Raw genomic sequence first — 20,492 nt, 5'->3', positions numbered from 1 at the left:
AATAGTACCAAAAATATGAGCCCTCAAAATTTTGATATTTACACCCGTCCAAAAACATGCGACATGACGGTACATGTTCACCTCGAAAGCTCGTGACTTAGCCATTTTGGGAGATATGGAAAAACTAATTTTACTAATCACCTGCCATAACACAGGGGCATCCCTAGCATGGCGGTTTAAATAACATTAAAAATGTATCATCCAATGCACATTTTCTTTGAAATAAAAAAAAATTAAAAAAACTCTAAATATAAATACATTTTCATCCAAATTAAAAAAAGTGCTTATTTATGAAGATGAGATATCAAGTTGCCAACTCCAATCCTCTATGAGCTGGTCTTACAGTATAATTGAAAAAGGTTTTCTGCGTTTAGTTTTGGTGTAGCAGTCAATGACACCGAAACTAAATGCAGAAAACCATTTAAATTATATAGTATATTTACGGTATCGCATCTACATATATAAGCACACTTCGCAACAATCTTCGATTAGACATCTGTCTTGATGATGGGCACTGTAATGCTGTCTAAAACATTGGCTAAAGAAGGAGGTAGCGCAACATGGCATAATACCCCAAAAATAAATCACCATAATACTTTTGGCCGCGAAAATCTCAAATCATATCTGCCTTAGAAAACGTTAATAATAATTCTTGGATAATTTGCATAGCGCCGTTTTAATGAAAAGTCGCCTCAAGGGCACTGAAATGAAAAAAACCATTGTGCAAGTGGCTCATTGGAAAGTGTGCATTTTATTCTAACAGTTAAAACTTCCAAGCAGAAGAAACGCAGGTTCGAAAGGTGGGGAGGGACCGAAGCAAACTGCTATTTCCCACTGTCGTCCTCACCAACAGATGTTGACCTTTCCCATACTACGCCTTACGTAGCCATTTATTATAATTATATTATAATATAATTTATTCTGCTAAGCATGGATGAATATGAATATTTAATTTTAACTAAGCAAAATATTTTCAAGGATTTGAACTCAGATTTTATTTTATTTTATGAGAACTTAGAACGAGAGTTCCAACTGCCCAAAGTCAGTGGGACTATGACATCCCCAAGTGGGGTGTATTGTGTGGTTGGGAGAGTGGGGGTGGGAAGGAGATGGCACTAGAGATTGGTTTATTAGAGAGTGGTTTGAAGTGGTAGAAGAATTCGGGGACACCCCAGGAATGAGATACGGAGTCAAATTAAAGCCGATGTAATGTAGTTTGTTAACAGTAACATTGTGGTATACAGTAGTGAACAGTTCAAGAAGTCGGAGACGCCCAAGAAAGACATTAGCAATAGCGAAACATTGCAGGGTCCACTAGTTAAATATTATTTTCCTAAGCTAACAGCTGTTTCATTTAATTCTTCCATCCGACACACTATAATCCGAATGCTTCGCGATTCCGAACAGGCGTTGTTTTTCATTAGTTCAGATTATCAAAGCTTCTACTGTACGTACCGAAAATAATAAGAATTTTTTTTTTTCTTATTAGGTTAATTTCATACTTGTATATACACGGTGTCCGGAAACTCGTAGTACAAGCGGGAAACTGGAGAATCTACACCACATGGGGAACCCAAATAAACATAAAGTTTTTTGATTTGAGCATTTTCAAAAAAAAAAAAAACCAAAAAAAAATATTTTTCGGCTATTTTAGGGTTAAAGTTTTTTCTGGTGTTTAGGGTTGAACAACAGATGTTTTAACCCTGCAGAGCAGAAATATTTTATGATTACACCGGATTAAATGAAGGGTGATTTCAAAATAATGCTTCAAATCCGAGTTTCTTCATTTGTTTTACTTTCAAATAGTTTTAATTAGTTGGGTACTTTGATCTTCAGTAATAATTTATAAGAATTTGATTAAAAAAAAAAAAAAAAAAATCAACTTCGAACTCGATTTACTCGATAACGAAAGCTCAAATAATAAAAAATATACTGCAAAATCGACTCCAAATGTGATGTAGATTCACCAGTTTCCCGCTTGTACTACGAGTTTCCGGACACCCTGTATATCTTTTTCCTTACCATAAAGGTAAGAAAAAAGAGACTTTTTCAATGAAAAAAATTTAATTTTTTTTTTAATTTTATTTAATGTACCGGTGCCGCACTGTCATCAAATTGTTTACGATTGGCGAATTGATGGTCATCAAAGGTGTGAGAGTTCCAACATTTACTTTCCATTATCCACGGTGACCGTCTGATTAATACAAAATAAACAAAAGAACAAAGGATGTCACTTGGAAAGTGAAATTGAAGTAGTGACGAAACTGTTACATGGCTAAAAGACACCTGTTGTACGAGCCGTTATATCATTTTAAACAATTAGGATTACCATGAAAGGACCAATGGATATATTCGATTGGCGAAACATCCCATTGTTTACCTACTTGGGCAGTTGTTATGTTGAGGAGAGCGACATTCCATAGTATATGTGATAATGAGGTCGCCCCTACAGTTAAATTTCATATTTTTTAGAAATGTATCATATTAATTAGAGCATTCTGAGGATAGAATTTTTGTAAATACCGAATAGTAACAAAAATATAAGCCGTCAAATTGTTGATATTTGCGACTGGCCGAAAAGCATGTGAAATCACGGTACGTACGCGACGGAACTGCAGCACGGCCAATCGAATTATGAATTGTACCGAATTGTGTCTCGTGCGAAGTCATGAGAAACCGTTGCATGTTTTACACAAGTTCACTTTGAAAGCTAATAACTTCGTAATTTTTGAAGATATCGAAAAACTAATTTTACTGTCGTTATTAACACTTCAAACACATTATAATACATTTTCATCAAAACAAAAAAATTAGGAGACACTACTTTGTTACAGAAAAGTAATTGACATTAATTATTATTTCAAAGGGATATTTTACCAACTCTGGGTAAACTGTTGAATAACACTGTTCATTGACCAACATAAATTATCTGTTTCACTAACTCTGAGTAACGCTATCCACAAATAAATGTCTGTTTAAATTACTCAGCGCTCAATCCTACGGTTAAGTAATTGGGAGCTACATGACGGTGTTGAAACGGTAGCCGGTTAATCGCCATGTTGTTAATCCTTTGATTAAAGTTACTTAACAAGTAGTGCTCAGCTGTCTGAGGTGGTGAAATTGCCCCTCTAAATATAAAATCTTTTATTATTATGACGTCAGAAACACAAAACAAATTTGACCTTGTGGTTAGCCCCGGTCAGTGTACAAAGCATACTATCTTATTACAGTCATACAATCTAAATTAGAAAAGAATCAGGTCAAAGGGAGTCTAAATGACTTACAGATAACAGGTGGAACGCAAATGTTATTCAACAGCAGCCATAGGCAGGCTAGGTAAAGAAAGAGTGGCAAAGGTCGCATGCAAATGATATGGGCTGATGGCCTTAACTGCCAAGTTGGGATTGACAATAGCAAACAAGAAACGGGTAAGACTTGAAATATTGAGGAAGGCATATTTTAAAAGGGGGATAAAAAATAATACTTAATAACCGATTTCTTCAAGGTGTGAAACCAGTTTGATTATGGTCTCCATCTTAAGATGGATGTCATCGTACTGACGGCTGATGAAGTCTCTTGTACTTCTGGTTCCTTGATTTTCATCATCCATTTTTTTATTTTTGCTTGTTTAAAAACTTCCAATTTTTTCCCATCTTCATCTCCATTTTCTCCATCAGATTGTCAATGTTTAAAGCGTAGGGCTCAGATGTAAGGTTAGTTGCTGTCGTTTGCCCTTTGCTTCTCAGATTTTTTTCTGAATTTGCCATTTAGGTAGACTCTGTGGGTCAAACACTGCCTCTATTATCCTTTTGGTTGACTTGCGATGTACTGTTAATTTTTTGTTGTTAAAATACTGATTATTATTTATTCACTGGTCAATCACAGACAAATTAAACACTGACTAAGTCAGTGTTTAATTTGTCAAACCTAACAATTCTCATCGGATCTGACACATCCACGGGAAAATTTTCTCGCTATCCCAAATTATTAACTATTTATTTCGGGAGCAGATCAAAGCACAGCTGTCACTCGATTATAGGTATTGTTGTATAGTATTAAATAAAAACAATATTTCGATTCTGAACTCTAGTCTTTTCCCAGATGATAGTTATGATAAAATTAAAAACCCAATTTCAGACCAAGCCGACATATAGCCTGCAGTACCTAAATTCGATAATTTTCATTTCCTTTTTGCATTATTGAATAAATTTAAATTTTCTGCTTTTTCATTTATAACTTTATCAATGGTTAATTCCGCAAATCTGAACCCTCTCACAGATGGTGACAGCTATAAATAGCAGTGGCAGCTAGCTCTAAGGAGTGTTGGAGCAACCGCATTTCGAAAACTTCAGTCAATATAAAAATAATAATTATCCACCGATAGTAATATCATCAAAAATCAAACCAAATATGAGTAAAATAGTAATAAAATAAAATGAGTAATACTATGAAAGTATTAAGTTAAATTCAACCGGCTGTCATAAGTCACGTGGTGCGAGCGAATTCCATATCGCTCATAGAGAAACGTCACCCGGGAACATTAATTATCTATACGCGCAGAGCGTGAATGTCGACCATAGTATTGAAATTTCTCCGAAACGTGAACGGTGCTCGCCAATGCCTCTCAAACTCTTCAGTGAGATGGCGCCACTTTAATTTATAGTTTGCATACCGATCATTCTAGCAGGTTGGTATAAGCTTAAAAATTGCCAATAGGGAAGTTGAGTACGGTCATGTAGATCATGTAGGTCATGTGATTATAAAAAATAATATATAATTCTATATTTTTATTCTTAAAATTAATTAATCGTTCTTAAAAAAATGCTTAAAAGGCCATAATATAATAACGCTTCATGATTGGTCGAAAAGAACTCCGACGTCAACTGAATGCCGGTATGTCGGTTTGTGCGATGTAATACCGGAACTCTTTGTTTATGGTATCTCTTTCTGTTACACGCATACATTTGGCAACAAGAGGGAGAGGTTCTATAGGCTGAAAAGTTTTGTGTGGTTTTGCTTGCTATCTGTTTACAAACGGTTGTCTTTTTAGTATTAACGATCATTTTAAAGTTTTAACTCAAATTAGGTAAATGTATACTTCGTGTCCGTAATATATTAAATCTATTTAAAAAAACTACACAGCATGTCTGTAATCGGATATATTCAAGCGCAGTCCGACAACCTACAAATCGTTGATTCTGACATGTTGATATTATATTTAAAAAATAACACAACAGTATAATACAATAATATTATTACAATAATATTGTAATATTTCCAGCAAATATTTAACAGATAACTTAAATTAAACTGTCGTACTTATACCAAAGTGATCTTCGCAGCAATATCTAGCGGAATTACAAGACAGAACAGAATTTCACTTATCACATCTCTTCTTTGCGGTACACCATTTTTTAAGAAAAACAGCATTCCTGGGAACTGGGATAGATTGCTTATCGGGTGTAGTAATGCCTGTATTTTTACACATCTGCACCATGCAATAATAATGCTTATTACAACCAGACATTTTTTAAGGTTTTGTAGAAGGCTGGCTAATGACGGCCGTTGAACTGCTGTCCGCTAGTATGGCAAGGACCAAGGGCAGCAGTAGATTTGACGGGACAAAAAAAAATAATTTTCCTATGAAATCTTACTATACCCTTGATTTAGTTAGAATGTGAAAAAAAATGTTCTGAAATTCCTTAATGAAGAATAAAAAAAAACTCCATAAAAAATGATACCGACAGAGGTGACATGAGGTACCGCTTAGAGCGCTCAGATGACGTCACGTACACCCCCGCCTCTTACCGCTCGGATTCTGGCCGTTTTGGCGGGTTTAAAAAAATTCAAACTTGGAGAATTAATTTGACTATGAAAACAAACTCTAAAAAAAAAATAAGAAAATACTGGTATTTTAGTTTGAATTTGATTAAAAATAATAATAAAAAAATGGACTCAACTTCCCTATTGCTAGTATCTACTACCATTGTGGTTCAATAAAGTTCCCCGAGGATTTCCAAAAGCGCTGCCATTTTCTTCTCACGAAGAAAGGTTCGCAACGCTCCTAAAGATCACGTCTCCATGTACGACCATGCCATACCTTAGCAAAACAAAGTTAAATATCTTAGAGTTATACTCGACCAAAATCTCACTTAGCACACACACATCAAACATACAATTAAAATAAAAAAGATAACAAAAGCAGCTGCAGCCCTTTACCCGCTTTTACATTATAACAGTCAAACCACTACATAACGAAATACTCATTTACAAATCAAATTTTCGACCCGTCATGACCTACAGTCGCACCAATTTGGGCTACAAGCAACACTAAGAGACTGGAATCCTTCGAAATGTCTTGCTTAGATGATTCACCAAAAGTCCTTGGTTCATCTGATGCAACATTATTAGTTCAGGCACGAAAATCCCTCCACTTAAAAAATACACATTAGACCTAGCCGAACTTGCTTTAAATCCGAACTCAAGTATCTCATGCCTCGGGCATTCAAGTCCCGATGACAACCCCCTCCACCGCCTACCCATATACATCCTTCACCCCCTTTGATGCACTGAGATAAAAAAATGCATACATTATCTCTAAATAGTATAAAATTAAGTCGCTATCCGTATCTGTCCGTTAGTGCTTAGTGCTTCTAAACTATGCAATGGATTTTGATATGGTTTTCACTATCATTTAGAATTTTTTTTCCGGAAGGTTTGTGTATATAAAACATTCATATTATATTTATAAAAAGTAGAGAAAAGTCGTTGTTTTGTAATCGAGTCGTAAATAAAATATTTTCAGGAGCTTACATTGCTGACGCTGGCTAAACCTTGTGAGATACATCAAAATAATGTACTACGGAATTGTATATCTAGAAAAAGCCTACAAAAAAGTCCACAATGGTATACGTCTACCTCCTAAGGATAACCCCCAGCAACGCCAGGTACACGTCAGCTAGTGTAATACGAGGCGTATCCAGAAAGTAAGTGTACTGAATTTTTGTAGGTTACAAATTTTTTTATTGAAACATAAAAATTACATGGTTACCGTAGTACATATGTAAGCTATTTTTCGACATAGTCGTCATTCCTCTCAATGCAGGTGGTGAAGCGGGGTATCAACTTTTTGATGCCTTCCTCTAAGTAGTTTCCCGCCAACCCCTTCGTCCGCTTCTCCACCTCCCCCTTTACCTCCTCGTCGGTTGAAAACCTTTTTCCACCCATGTACAGCTTCAGGGAGGTAAAGAGATAAAAATCTGAAGGTGCTAGGTCAGGTGAATGCGCGGGGTGGTTTAGGACATCCCATTTAAACGAAGCAAGCAGTTCCTTTCTTTGCGTTGGCCGTGTGTGGTCTGGCATTGTCGTGCAGCATGCTGACTCCCTTTGTCAGCATGCTGACTCCCTTTGTCAGCATGCCTCTCCTCTTGTTTTGAATTGCCTTCCGCAATTTTTTTAGGGTCTCACAGTATCTTGCAGAGTTGATGGTCTCCCCTTGAGGCAGATATTCAATCAAAATTATGCCTTGACAGTCCCAAAACACGGATGCCATAATTTTCTTGGCTTAAATTGTGGTTTTGAACTTTTTGGCGAAGGGTGAAGAGGTGAGAACCATTTTTAAACTCGCGATACCACTTGTACATACTCGTACGATTCATAGCTTTATCACCATATGCAGTTTTCACCAAATTATAAACCTCAAACGGAGGTTTTCCCTTCCAAACGAGATAACGGATGACGCCGCGTATTCCGCACTTGGCGGGAGATTGGATTGACATTTTTCACGAAACGTGTTGTCGCGTTGACACTTCTCAACGTACTGACCTTGAACCGGTCTCGTTGCGGAGGGGAAGAGTCAGGCTACACGTAAGTGTAGCCAACATGTCGAAAATAAAATTCATTCGGTCATGAGAGCCTCAGTACACTTACTTTCTGGATACGCCTCGTATATTATGGTATTCATTTTATCATATATTTATATACATGCATAATGTATGAATATGTCTGTATATGTGTATATATTTATATACTGTGTTTACCACATAAGGAGATTTTATTAAGGCCCTTCATCTTGCCCAAGGCAGTCCGTGCATCAGCTTAAAAAATCCATCGGGTGACATTACTACAGTTTGCAAGACAGAGGGATTAAATTCTCCCTGTAACTTGTTAAAAAACTAATGGATACTTGCTATGTGGTATTTTTCACCGCTGGGATAGATTGGCAATATTTTTAGTGCACTACAAGCCACGACTGATTAGTAGTTTTTTGTTTATTTCATCTGTGCGTAATCCATATTATTATATAAGCCACTGACAATCTATGAAACATGGTTATAAGCCAAAAGTAATAAGTTATAAGTCTAAGTGATAAGTTATAAGTCTAAGTGGTAGGAATAAATTGAACGCATAAATTAAGTTGTTACGCGCCCTTGAGGTGATTTTCTATGACGAAAACGGTGCCATACAAATAATCCAATCATTATTATTATTATAAAGGCAAGGTTGTATAGTTTGAAGTGGTAGCGCCTTTGAGGTGTTATTTAAAAAAAATGATATTGCAAAAGTTAGCCAAGTATTAATGTTATTATCATGCAGATCCTAATTACTCTATGATGTAGTAGTAAACCAGATGAATTTATAAGTAGGTTTCATTTAGCAATCTATTGATATTAACGCTTAGCCTATTTACAGTAAAAATTACAATACATAATAAAATGGAGGTTGCAGAGGTTACACAAGTCGTAACTTATCAATTTTACACATTCATATTTCAATTATTGTCACATCTCATATTAACATATAAAGCAGTGATGGGCAAAGTACGGCCCGCGGGCCAAGTCCGGCCCGCCAGGCTAGTCAATCCGGCCCGCGACATTGTTTTGAATAACCCTACCACAATTTACCAATTGAACAAAATGTATTTTCTACGTAGATAGAATAGAATACTTAACGGTTTCCTTCTCATTGTGTTTTAAGTACGGTATTATTCAATCAATTTTTGTTACTTTTTCACCATTTTAGCATATAATGTACTCAATATTATGCATGATGTAAAAATTAAAAAATAAAGTACTTATATCACTTATAAAAAAATATTTTATTAAATTTTTTTTCCGGCCCGCCTAGATAATTTTTTTATTTTATCTGGCCCTTTCCTTAAAAAGTTTGCCCATCTCTGATATAAAGAGTAAAATCTTACTACAAAACTTTTCATATTGTCATAATATTTGAGCAAATTTTAGCAGCTTCCTATAATATATTACCCAGCCACAACAGACGATTCAATTGTGATAGTAATTTTATTTAAATTAGTCGTTTTTGGTGACCGTAACTGAGTAGCCAGGTAATTCCCAACCCCAATTGGGGGTGCCATAGTAGGGACTCTTGTACGGTATTCACAATTAACTCCTCAGCCCTCAGGCACCATATTTTGACAGAAGGTCGGAGTAATTGCAATAAATTCAAATAAATATTTCTGAACGTATCCGAAAACTAAAAATTGCTTTTGAAAGGTGATAAAATAAATTTTCATATTTTAATATTAGAAATAAAAATATAATTTTTGATTTATTAAAATTTTGAATGCGATAAATAAAATTTAAAATGGCTCACCTTACGTTTTTTGTAACTAAAATTACTGATAATGAAAAAATATATAAAAAACACATGCATTTTATTAGACGAATGAATTAAAGACGTTATCATCACCTGATTTTTTTGTTGTTTCATATAAAAGTAATTAATTAAAAATTCACAGAGTTTCATAATTTTTTTTTCAAATTGCATTTGGAACCTTTGGTTTCCTAAAGGTGGATATTTTAATTCTTCTGTGGTTAACTTCTAAATTTGAATATAAAGCATGGTGTTTTCCCTTTAGATCATACTTCACACCATGACAGTAAGGTAGATACAAGGATTTCTATGAGACCTATATGAATTATCCTCAAAAGCGAACAAATTAGCTTCCTTTTGGTTGATCATTAGTTCATTTTGCCATCTTAACAATAAAGCACAAAATATGTTAATACGTAATGGCCCCGTCGGCGTCAACTATATTCAGCTTGCTATGTCATTTCCATCATGAGCTTTAGATCAATATTGTTTTTCCATATTTTTGAACTGTTAATAAAAAGAAAAAAATCAAGTAACCAAGTTTTTTTTTTACTATAATACATCTATGTTTATTAATAGAATAATAAATTTTTTTGATTTGACTGATGATAGAACCTTGCTTCCCAGGGAATGAGTCAATCACGCTAACAAACTGAGCCAAATCTTGTTTGGGTAGGACTGACATTGATTTAGTATATTAACTGCTGTAATGTCATCAAATTTCAGAGAAATGTGTAAAAGTCCGCATGTGTATGCGTGATTGCTACCAAAAGTGGATAGAATGCATTGTCATTGACAACGAGTATATCTACTGAGTTTCAGCTCGATCGAACGTCAGTAAGTGGGTTAATATCCACTTCCAAAATGTGCATTAATTCATTCCGGAAAACAAAAGTGTAATTTAAATAGATGTATTTAAAACGTGTTAAAACTCAAGCAAAGTTTCATTGGCATCTCAAACTTAAGCGCCGTTTAATGGAACATTCACCCCAAGGACAAATAAGATTAAAATCCAGTTTAAGAATTCTTCTTTGTTTATACAGTAAGCCGCCATCACAAACTTTTTACATAGAAATAACATATTCAAAATGATAATATAAAACGCAAATTCTGTTCATAGGTCACTTGAACAAGAGATTGTACGTCTTGTATTGTGTTCCTCAACGCGGTGTACCTTAATAACCATATTTTAATTGTGGTTTATGAATATATTACAGGAAACGACTTATTATGAGATTATACCAATGTAAAATACTTGGTTGAGTTGATCGATGAAATACTGCAATTAAACCAGTTTTTACTCATTTAAAATGTCACATGAGAAACTCAGAAGCAGAAAGGATTGTGCATTAGTTCTGAAGCAGAAGGTTTTATTTCAAGGTCTTATTCGTTAGCAATCCTAACCTTTAGTCTTGTGTGATTAAAAATAATGATGGTCAACCGTGGAACAAGTTTATGAATTTTTAATTATAAGACTAAATGCAAATTTTCTACTATGTATCATGTATTATGACAATTAAATGGAGATATGTACATACAAACGACTCGAGTTTTGTGCGCGTAGCCTACGCACCGCTCATGAGTATCCGCCATGCTATTTGCTAGTGTTCTTACACGAAGCGATGCGTTGACTACAGGTTTTCCGTCAGCTGCACGCTTCTGACAGTGCTGGTAGCACACTACGCGCCATTGACAGAAATGATGTCCAAACATGACTTGAATGTTAAATTTGTTTTGGAGGTGGGAAAATATTCATGTCTATATATTTATATATAATTGCAATAAATTGTTCCACCACCATAATACAGCCATGTGCTTGGTTCTGTGGTAGTAATTTAGTAATTTATTATATTCCATAACTATTTAATTAATCACAAATATTTTGAGTTGAACCGTGACCATTAAATTCGTAAATACTGGATAATAGAAAGCGAGAGAAAAAGATTCCACATTTGAGTAATGTTGTGAGACTGAAGGAAGCGAGGAAGGGAAAAAAAGAGAAGAGAATGTATAGTAAGTAACTCTCAGTCCAGATCTGGTCACAGCAGGAATTATTTCAAGCGATTTCGGATGAGCGCTTTAAAAATTCATACGGCAAAGGCACGGCGCAACAGCATTTTTTTTCTTTAAAAGTCTGAAGGAGATGCATAATAATGATTACATTTTTCCTTTGGGGGAAGCCGACATAAGTAAACTGTTTGTTTAATTTTAACTACCTACTGTAATTTAGTGTGTAAGAAAGAGCTTCATCATATTTTGATAAAGAAAATACGCTTTATGTTTTGTTCGTGCCATTGTCGGGCTGTTGCCGTAAGAATTATAAAAGCGTCCAATTATAGTATGGAGATGTAATGGAGGGCATTATTGAGAGCATCTGCGATTGCGATTGTTGTTGCCTTATATTATTGTGTACTATAATTTACCAGAATATGTTAAAAAGGATTTAGCGAAACAAAGGATAAAATATGGGATGTGCAAGGTGCCTTTATGAGTGGAAGTGGGTGCATGGACCAGATCTTCTCATTGCGTATGCTCACCGAGAAGTTTCTGGCAAAAAACCAGAAACTTTTCTGTGCCTTTGTAGATCTACAAAAAGCATACGACCGAGTCGACAGGAAAAAGCTATGGAAGGTGTTGTTTATATATATATTTTTTTTTTTTTTTTTTTCAATGAAAAGAAAAATGTAATTAACATAGTACACACAAAACAAATTACTCAACGACGCGATTTTTTCATATAATTTAACACCCAAATAATTGTGGACTTAATACAACCCTGAATTAGAGACAAACCCAAAAAAATAACCCATACGTCTAAAGTTTTTTGCGCGTATCAAGTAAAAACGCGTGATTTTAACCAACACATCAATAATCATCAGCCAGGCTCGTGCCATGTCGTATTGTTTATATGTATTCGATAAAAGTGTATAACACACTGCATGACGTCATGATTGTGACTAGTTTGAAAGATGACGTCAGAAAATTTACTTGTCGATAGTGAAATTCTATTAATTTCTGATATTTGTTAATGCGCTGCCTTCAAGCTTTTAAATTACCTTATCTGTAAGGTAATTATATTTTTTTGTATTCAGATAGCTGATTACATTTTCTAAAATAAAGTCCGCGATAGGTACAATCTAAAATATTTGGAACTGGGTTATTTTTGTGAAAAAATGAACTTGGCCAGCCATAGCTGGGAAGCAAAATAAGTAAACTCTAGACCAACAAAAGGCAAAACGCAATGCACGGTGCCCATTTCGCATTGCGACACAATGCGTCGGCCTTTTCATAAATGTGCACGTGAACCAAACCAAAATTGTGTTGAGGTCATTTTTCGGTCAAAACAAACACGGCATGGCATGACAACGAACACGGCACGACAGACACGGCATAGACATGCCGTGTCTAGTCTAATTTAGTCTAGTTAAATTTAGAAACCAGCTTTAAAGAGTAAGCGTAAAATGTACCTACAGTGTTGTAATGATGTCCTATGTATTTAAAAATAAGCTGCATTTCTACTACAAAACTTCAAATTAGGTTACCAGATAAAATTTTAGTTGAAGATAAACATAAATTATCAAAAAAACACCGTTAGAACCTGCTGTATTGTTGTAATATGCATTTAGTATGTTCCGTTGCAAAATAACTCATTGAAACATATATGAATGGTTCAAAGGAATGATTTCGAAAGTTTGCCTGTATAATCAAATAAAAAATTGATGAAATACATTTTGGCCAAACAAAATTATCATTGCTTTCTTATTACTGGAAGAAAGCCGTCCACCACCCCTTAGATCTCTCCAGCGCTCCCGGGAAGTGGAGGAGCAAAGACCCCCACTCGGAAAATCAACAGATTAGAGGTAGATCAAAATAAAATAAGACAATACCTTCTTGAGAAGATAGGGGGCGTCCACGTGCAGCTGGCATCTCCTGGTTGTGTGGCGCTGCGACCAGTCGGCGGCCCAGCGGTCCTCCGTCACCACGCAGTCCAGCACCACGGGGATCTGCGGGCAGCGGGGGAAGCGCCGCTCATAAGCCTAATAACAAACTACAGATTATTTCTGAACAGAAAGACTTTTTTAGATTGTGGCGGGATGTAGCCTACTACTCAATGTTCTCCACTGACTTCTACTGCATTCCCTCCCCTGCATCCTGCTTCAATCCACTTCACGCAGTCTATCCAACTCTTTCAAGGTATTTTTTATATTGTATCTTACACCTCACACAACTATATTTTCAGCCGGTTGGGAAGCTTTGTGAGGCGGTTTAAGGTAGGTGTTGTAGGAAGGGATTTACTAATGGAGGTCTTGAAGAGGCCCGGATTACACCAAGATGCTGGAGCCGTTAGCTCTTTCCACATGCGAGTTGAATTACACAAAAACGAATCGAAGGAACAACCCGTTCTCGTGAAGCCAAGATACGTGCACCGGGACATAGGCGATCAATGCTGCTAGCTCCTTTGAGCAGGCTCCAATGAAACACCTGCAGAACAGACTCAGCATCCTAAATCAATCAGATGAACCGCCCTCCTTTGCGTAGAATCAAGTAGATTTATCGGGTGTTTTGAGGCTCCCGGCACAGAGGCGACTTCCAAATTTGACTGTGGTGGACGTACTTGAGATTTGTACAGATTTGTATTTCAATTCATTCCTCAACCAAAATCCAAAATCAAAATGTATAAAATATGATAAACTGACATTGAAATTATTGCATACATACTTTTCACTACAAATTTAAATGCTTAGTTATGAATTATGGAATTTGGGTAAAAACACAAAACCTTAAACTGCAGCTAATGATACTAAATAAATTTTAGATAAGAAAAAAATTAACACCACACATAATTAATCAATAACTGGAATTGATGCACAGGTTTTTAGTGGGGAATTTTTTTTCACCTGCCTCAAAACAGGTTATTGTTTACCAAGTTAGCTAGGTACTATAATCAACACAATATTTTTGTTTCAAATATGTCAATATTATGTTTTAAATTTATATATTTACTGGAATAACTACCTACAGTAACCATTAACCAAGTAGTTAATAATATATGAACAATATATGTATTACATTACATTGATTACAAAAACACATTTTGTTTGTGTACAGCCTGTTATCACAATAAATCTGTACCTCAGAAGTCAAAGGTTGTCACATTTTTTAAATCGTTCAAGAGAGAGGAAATAATAATTTTTATGTTGACCTAACTTAGTTTCACATTATCGTAGGACAACCGGCTTTATACCTCTGTGTAGATACTGAAAAAACCATAGACATATGAATATTAGTAGACCTGCCCTAAGTGATTAAAAGCGTATTATCCCCACTCCCCATACCGGTTCCATTGGAGCCGGCTGTGCTCGCGTATGGCCTCAAGTGAAATTTGAAAACGTGACGTCATCATTTTTGTGCAAACTATGGTCGAGGCATCATCGGTTCATTTTACGAAATAACACGGCAAAATGTTGACTTGTACTATGAAAACTTGTAAAAATAGATGTGAAAAAGAGAATAAACCCAATTGTCGTATTACATTCCATATATAAGCATTATTTTACTTTATTTTAAGCATATTCACATCGTATAATATAGATCAGTTTTAGAAACATATTATACTATCACATCGAGAAACGTCTGGACGCGAAACACAAAGCTGGTTGGTTGCTGGGAAGTAAATTATGAACATTTATAAAAGTGTCTTAACTAAATACTTAAACGAAATATTCGACTCTGAAAATAGAACCGAATTTTTTTGCCGAATTTGGACTTCGCAAATTTGTTCATAACGTGGCGAGTAATTTGCGCTCCCATGTAAAAATGTCTATTCATTCAAAAGCAGATTTTACTTTTAAGAAGTAAATGGTGATATTATAATGCGAGATGCCTATTTACTGTCAGATTGATTTATTGACGAATCACAGTCAGCCTTACGCCCTTCGTTCTTCAACAGTTGATTTTACCCCTCGCCATTATCTTCTCGTCTATTAATTCCTATGTCTGTGGAAAAAACTAAAAAGGTCTCATACATAACTCATTTTCACTAAAAACTGGACAACTGATACTTGACTTCTGAGGTACAGAAATAGGTATACACACAACTTTTATTGTAAAAATCCACACTTGGAAAAAAGCCTATTTATTATCAGTACTGAATAAAATCTATAATTATGTATTATTATAACAAACCATCCCGTTATTATGCAGATTCAGAGCGTATACTGATTAGTTCTTCGATCTCAAATACATTCTCATTCCCGCATCGCTTTGTCTCTTAGTAATAAGGACGAGGGATGCTATTGGTTGTCCCTGGAAGGGACATCACAGTTGTTATAACCAATGGTCATGTTAGGCTCTAGAAAGTTAAGTTACCTAACTTCAGCTACCTCTGGCAGGTCTGGCCCAAGAGACACTTTCTAAACCGTCTGCTGAGATCAGCTAAGCCAGAGAAACAATACTCATTGAAACCCTTTTGATAAAACAAATGGTTAAGGGAACATAATACATTCCTTTATGAGGAACGATACAAGTGTAACCTATTCCTCGGTGAACCCATGAAGTGGTTATGTTAAGTTATGACAGTCTTCCTATTGTTGAACTGTTATAAATACATGTCATACTTGCAAATTGATTGTACCCAAATTAAAGACAAATTGTGTTCGCTGTAAAAATTGTGCATTTATTTAGTAATTCTGTTATATTATCTCTTTTGTTATTTTATTTCATCTCATTTGTTTATTCATGTACTATGTATCTTCTTTGGTTTAAAAGTATCTTTTAACCAAGATTTTGTGATTGAATAGTGTTCACTCATGTGTGAACCATCTGTAACAGCCTTGTATAATAAATCTAAATAAATATAAATGTTTATTTGTTCAAAATCTTAAATCTCCGAAACTTCTTCACCGAGTGCTTTGAAATTTTGATATAACGTTGCATTTGAATATGCGTGTGTTTTTATGTAATCTATATTATATAGTTGTCACCTGACAGGTAAAAAGATGCTTTTATGAAAATGGCGCCTTCTGTCGGACAAATATGCTTTTTTTTTTTAAGCGCCATCTGTTGGACGTAAAAACAACATGCGCTATTGTTTCTCTATCTACACAGACAAAGTGAGTCACAGCATCGCATGGCGGGGTACAGCTAGTAAATAAATATTATGGTGTAAAATTTTATAAAACTTACAAAACACCGGTAGCAGATATGTCAGATCTATCCCAATTATAATTGAAAATATTGATAAGGTGCATGTTCAGGAAATTAACATTTTGTTATTGTTCCCATAAGTGAATAACCTTCATGTCTTATCAGCTATCCGGCCTGAGGTAGCAACCGTTATTTCATTCTGCATCAATTTAATCAATACAACATTATCATTTTCAATATTTCTAATTCTTCTCCTTAGGGATAAATTCTCTTAATAGTCTCAAGTTTCTCTATGAACTGATCGGATCAAACGATTAACCAAATGGACGGCTGTAATATTTCCCTAACCGCCGCACTTTTAATGGTCACAGATTATGGAAACTACACTTAGTTCTAACTTAATCTACAAAATCAACTATTTATGTCGGGATAGATGGTAAAAGATGCGTTACAATTACATTTTTCTTCAATTAAAGTTCAAAATAAAACGATTAACGACCTTAAAAAACGATGCCTTTGCTGCTATTTTGTAATTTTTGTATGGAGTGAGAGTTTTGTTTCAATCTAAATACGCATACATTACTTAATTAACCCCAACTAATAACATAATAACCTATTTTATGCATGAAAATAGTTATTTCTTGAAGTAATTGTTGAAACAATGTGTAATTTCCAAAATATGTACGTAACAGTGCGGCGGTTGGGGAAATAATTACTAATTTTTATTTTCTGAGCTATTTCAGACTGTTGTCTAGTGCAAAAATTTATTTAAAAAATCGTTCTTGTGAAAAATTTGACAGTACATAATATTTGAAAGATTTTCCTTCAAAATGTTTACCAACAAAGTATAAAATACAAGGAATGGGTTCCAAAAAATACAAATATTAAAATAAATTTCGTAAAATAGTGATTAATTACTGAAATAATGCAGCGTTTTCTGTAATGTTTATTGGCTTCTGTGGCAACTTAGCTTGCACATTATGTGGTGTTACTTCACTTCCTTTACGTCCAAAAACGCGAGAAGCATTGCGAAATAGAATTGACGCAAAAAATATAATTGCTAAACAAGATCTTTTTGTTTTCGTTGATTATTTAACTTCCCGATAAAAAAACAGACATATTATAATATTGTCTAACAGCAAGATAATGTATTATTGAGAAGTAAAGAAAATACAATTCACCCTTTTCATTCATTCGAAATGTCAATAGTGGAGAAATTGTGTGTACCATCGGGATTGTTTTATTGCTTTGGACTTACCACCATAACATCTTCGAAGGGGTATTTGTACACCCTCATGGGTGACTGGTAATCCTGCACCATTATTCATAAATGTATTAAAATGGTCAATAAATGAATTGTTCAAGCGACAACGACAGAACAACACCGCGACACTTTCACTGGACAATTCGGGCAATTATTCCCGACCACTACATTCATAAAAAAGTGACCACCGCTAACTGCGCCTGCGGTGCTGCGATTGACTGAAAGTGTAGAGATGTACAGTTGATAGCGATATTTGGATTCGAAACATTACGTTTTCCCGACAACGGAGATCAAGGTGATGACTAATTAGCTAACCATCACGTTTTTTTAGATCAGGGCTAAGCAGAGAGGCATTCAACTCTGCCATGAAACACTCATTCATTCACAATTATACATAGCTGTATGTTATTCTGACTCTACATGACCCGATTCAATCCATATTGATTGACTTGATCATAATTATGTCAAACACAAAAACTGCATGGTGCAGATTTATCAAGACCTAAAAATGATATAACTGATGACATCCGCGTTAAAGCCAATGTTTCTTGGCTCCGGATCCACAAGGAAAGGATTCGAATCCCGGCGATGACAAAAAAATACAGGTAGTATGTGTTTATCCATGTAGGTGTAAAAAACATGAGGAATATTTTTACCTCGTTTCGGAGCAAGAGATTTTTTATTAGGAAAGAAACTATTTTACAGAATATTAGAAATTTGACTGTCCAATTAGGACATTTCCGTTTTAGGACAGTCGAATTGACAATCTTAGTTCATGTATGGTTCATGTTCATATTATATACAGAGCTGACAACATTCGAAAAATTTCAAGAGCTATACAATAAGGCGACAACAATAGCAATCGCAGATGCTCTCAAAAATGCTCTCCATTACATTACATTACATCTCGATACTATCGTTGGACACTTTTATAATTTTTACGGCTACAGTATGACAATGGCACGTAAAAAACATAAAACGTAGATTCTTTATCAAAATATGCTGAAGCTCTTTCTTGTACACTAAATTACAGTAGGTGGTAAATTTAAACAAACGGTTTACGTATGTCTGCTTCCCCCAAAGGAAAAATGTTTTCATTATCATGCATCTCCTTCAGACGTTTTAATGAAAAGAAAAGCTGTTGCCGTCGCCGTGCCGTTGCCGTAAGAATTTTTAAAGCCCTCATCCGAAATCGCTTGAAATAATTCCTGCTGTGACCAGATCTGAACGGAGATTTACTTACTAAACATTCTCTTTTCTTTTTTCCCTTCCCCGCTTCCTTCAATCTCACAACGTTTCTCAAACGTGGAATCTTTTTCTCTGACTTTCTAATAACCAGTATTTATGAATTTAATTGTCAGGGTTCAACTCAAAATATTTGTAACGACAACGTTATAGAATAAAGTATATTACTAAATAACTACCCACAAAACTAAGCACATGTTCGTATTATGGTGGTGAAACAATTTATTGCGATTATACGATGAAATAAAAAAAACAAAAAAGTAGCACTAATTGATTAGAGTGAAAAATGCAGACGGGATAAAATATTATATGTCTCCGTTTTAAAAGCTGCCCTGTGCTTATACAAGTGCTTAACCTCTTGATTTGTCCAATAATAACTGCCCACGAAGCAAAATATTATGAATTAACTAAATTAAACTAAGTGTTTCGAATTAATTTCAATTCATAATTCAACATTCGATTATTGTAGAAATCGATCATTTTGAAATAGATCATATTACGTCCATCACTATCTAACACTCAACATCTGATCGATGAAACCATAGAAAAATGAACTAATGTTGGAAAAGGGGCGGAAAAGCGGAAACCGGGAAAGCGCCGATTGATTTGAAATCAATCTCTTTCATTGTTGTGTCATCACAATTTTATTACTAATTGGGCCAATTATTAGGATGATAAGTTCACGCTACACCATTAACTCTTTTCCAATCAAATTTCGGATACGTTGTTTTTTGTAAACAGAAGAAATATTATTATTAAACAAAAAAGACAATATTTCCAAAATGTCATAGCATAAAATAAAAATAAAACCTACACGTAACACACAAAACCAATATAAACACACATCACTCACAAACACACAAGATTATTTTCATTGCATTACTTTTTAATTTTAAATGTATTTTTATTTCGTATTTTTAATTTTAAATGTATTAGATATCAGACAGAAGAGTGTTATCTAATAATTTTATATACTAAATCAAAACTATAATTTTTCCCAAAATTGTTATGAGATGTCTTACTGACAGCCCTGATTCAATAGAATCTCACAACGTTTCTCAAACGTGGAATCTTTTTCTCTGACTTTCTAATAACCAGTATTTATGAATTTAATTGTCAGGGTTCAACTCAAAATATTTGTAACGACAACGTTATAGAATAAAGTATATTACTAAATAACTACCCACAAAACTAAGCACATGTTCGTATTATGGTGGTGAAACAA

General features: G+C 34.8%; 1 protein-coding gene across 2 annotated transcripts in view; it reads right to left on the bottom strand.

The window, feature by feature from the left end:
- Positions 1–18,222, bottom strand: part of retm (real-time) — a 52,124-nt gene extending 33,902 nt beyond the window's left edge. For both annotated transcript variants that reach the window (XM_089636429.1, XM_089636430.1), the window contains exons 1-2: positions 18,017–18,222; positions 13,500–13,649 (exon numbers count right to left, since the gene is read on the bottom strand). In XM_089636429.1, coding sequence (XP_089492555.1) covers positions 13,500–13,649; positions 18,017–18,079 — 213 coding nt within the window. In that variant the 5' untranslated portion in view covers positions 18,080–18,222. The remainder of the gene's footprint in view (positions 1–13,499; positions 13,650–18,016) is intronic.
- Positions 18,223–20,492: the final 2,270 nt, after the last annotated feature.

Source organism: Hesperophylax consimilis, chromosome 10 (genome assembly GCF_061612785.1).
Source record: "Hesperophylax consimilis isolate HC1 chromosome 10, BYU_Hcon_1.0, whole genome shotgun sequence".
Lineage (NCBI taxonomy): Eukaryota > Metazoa > Arthropoda > Insecta > Trichoptera > Limnephilidae > Hesperophylax > Hesperophylax consimilis.
This window is presented reverse-complemented; position numbering and strand designations above follow the sequence as displayed.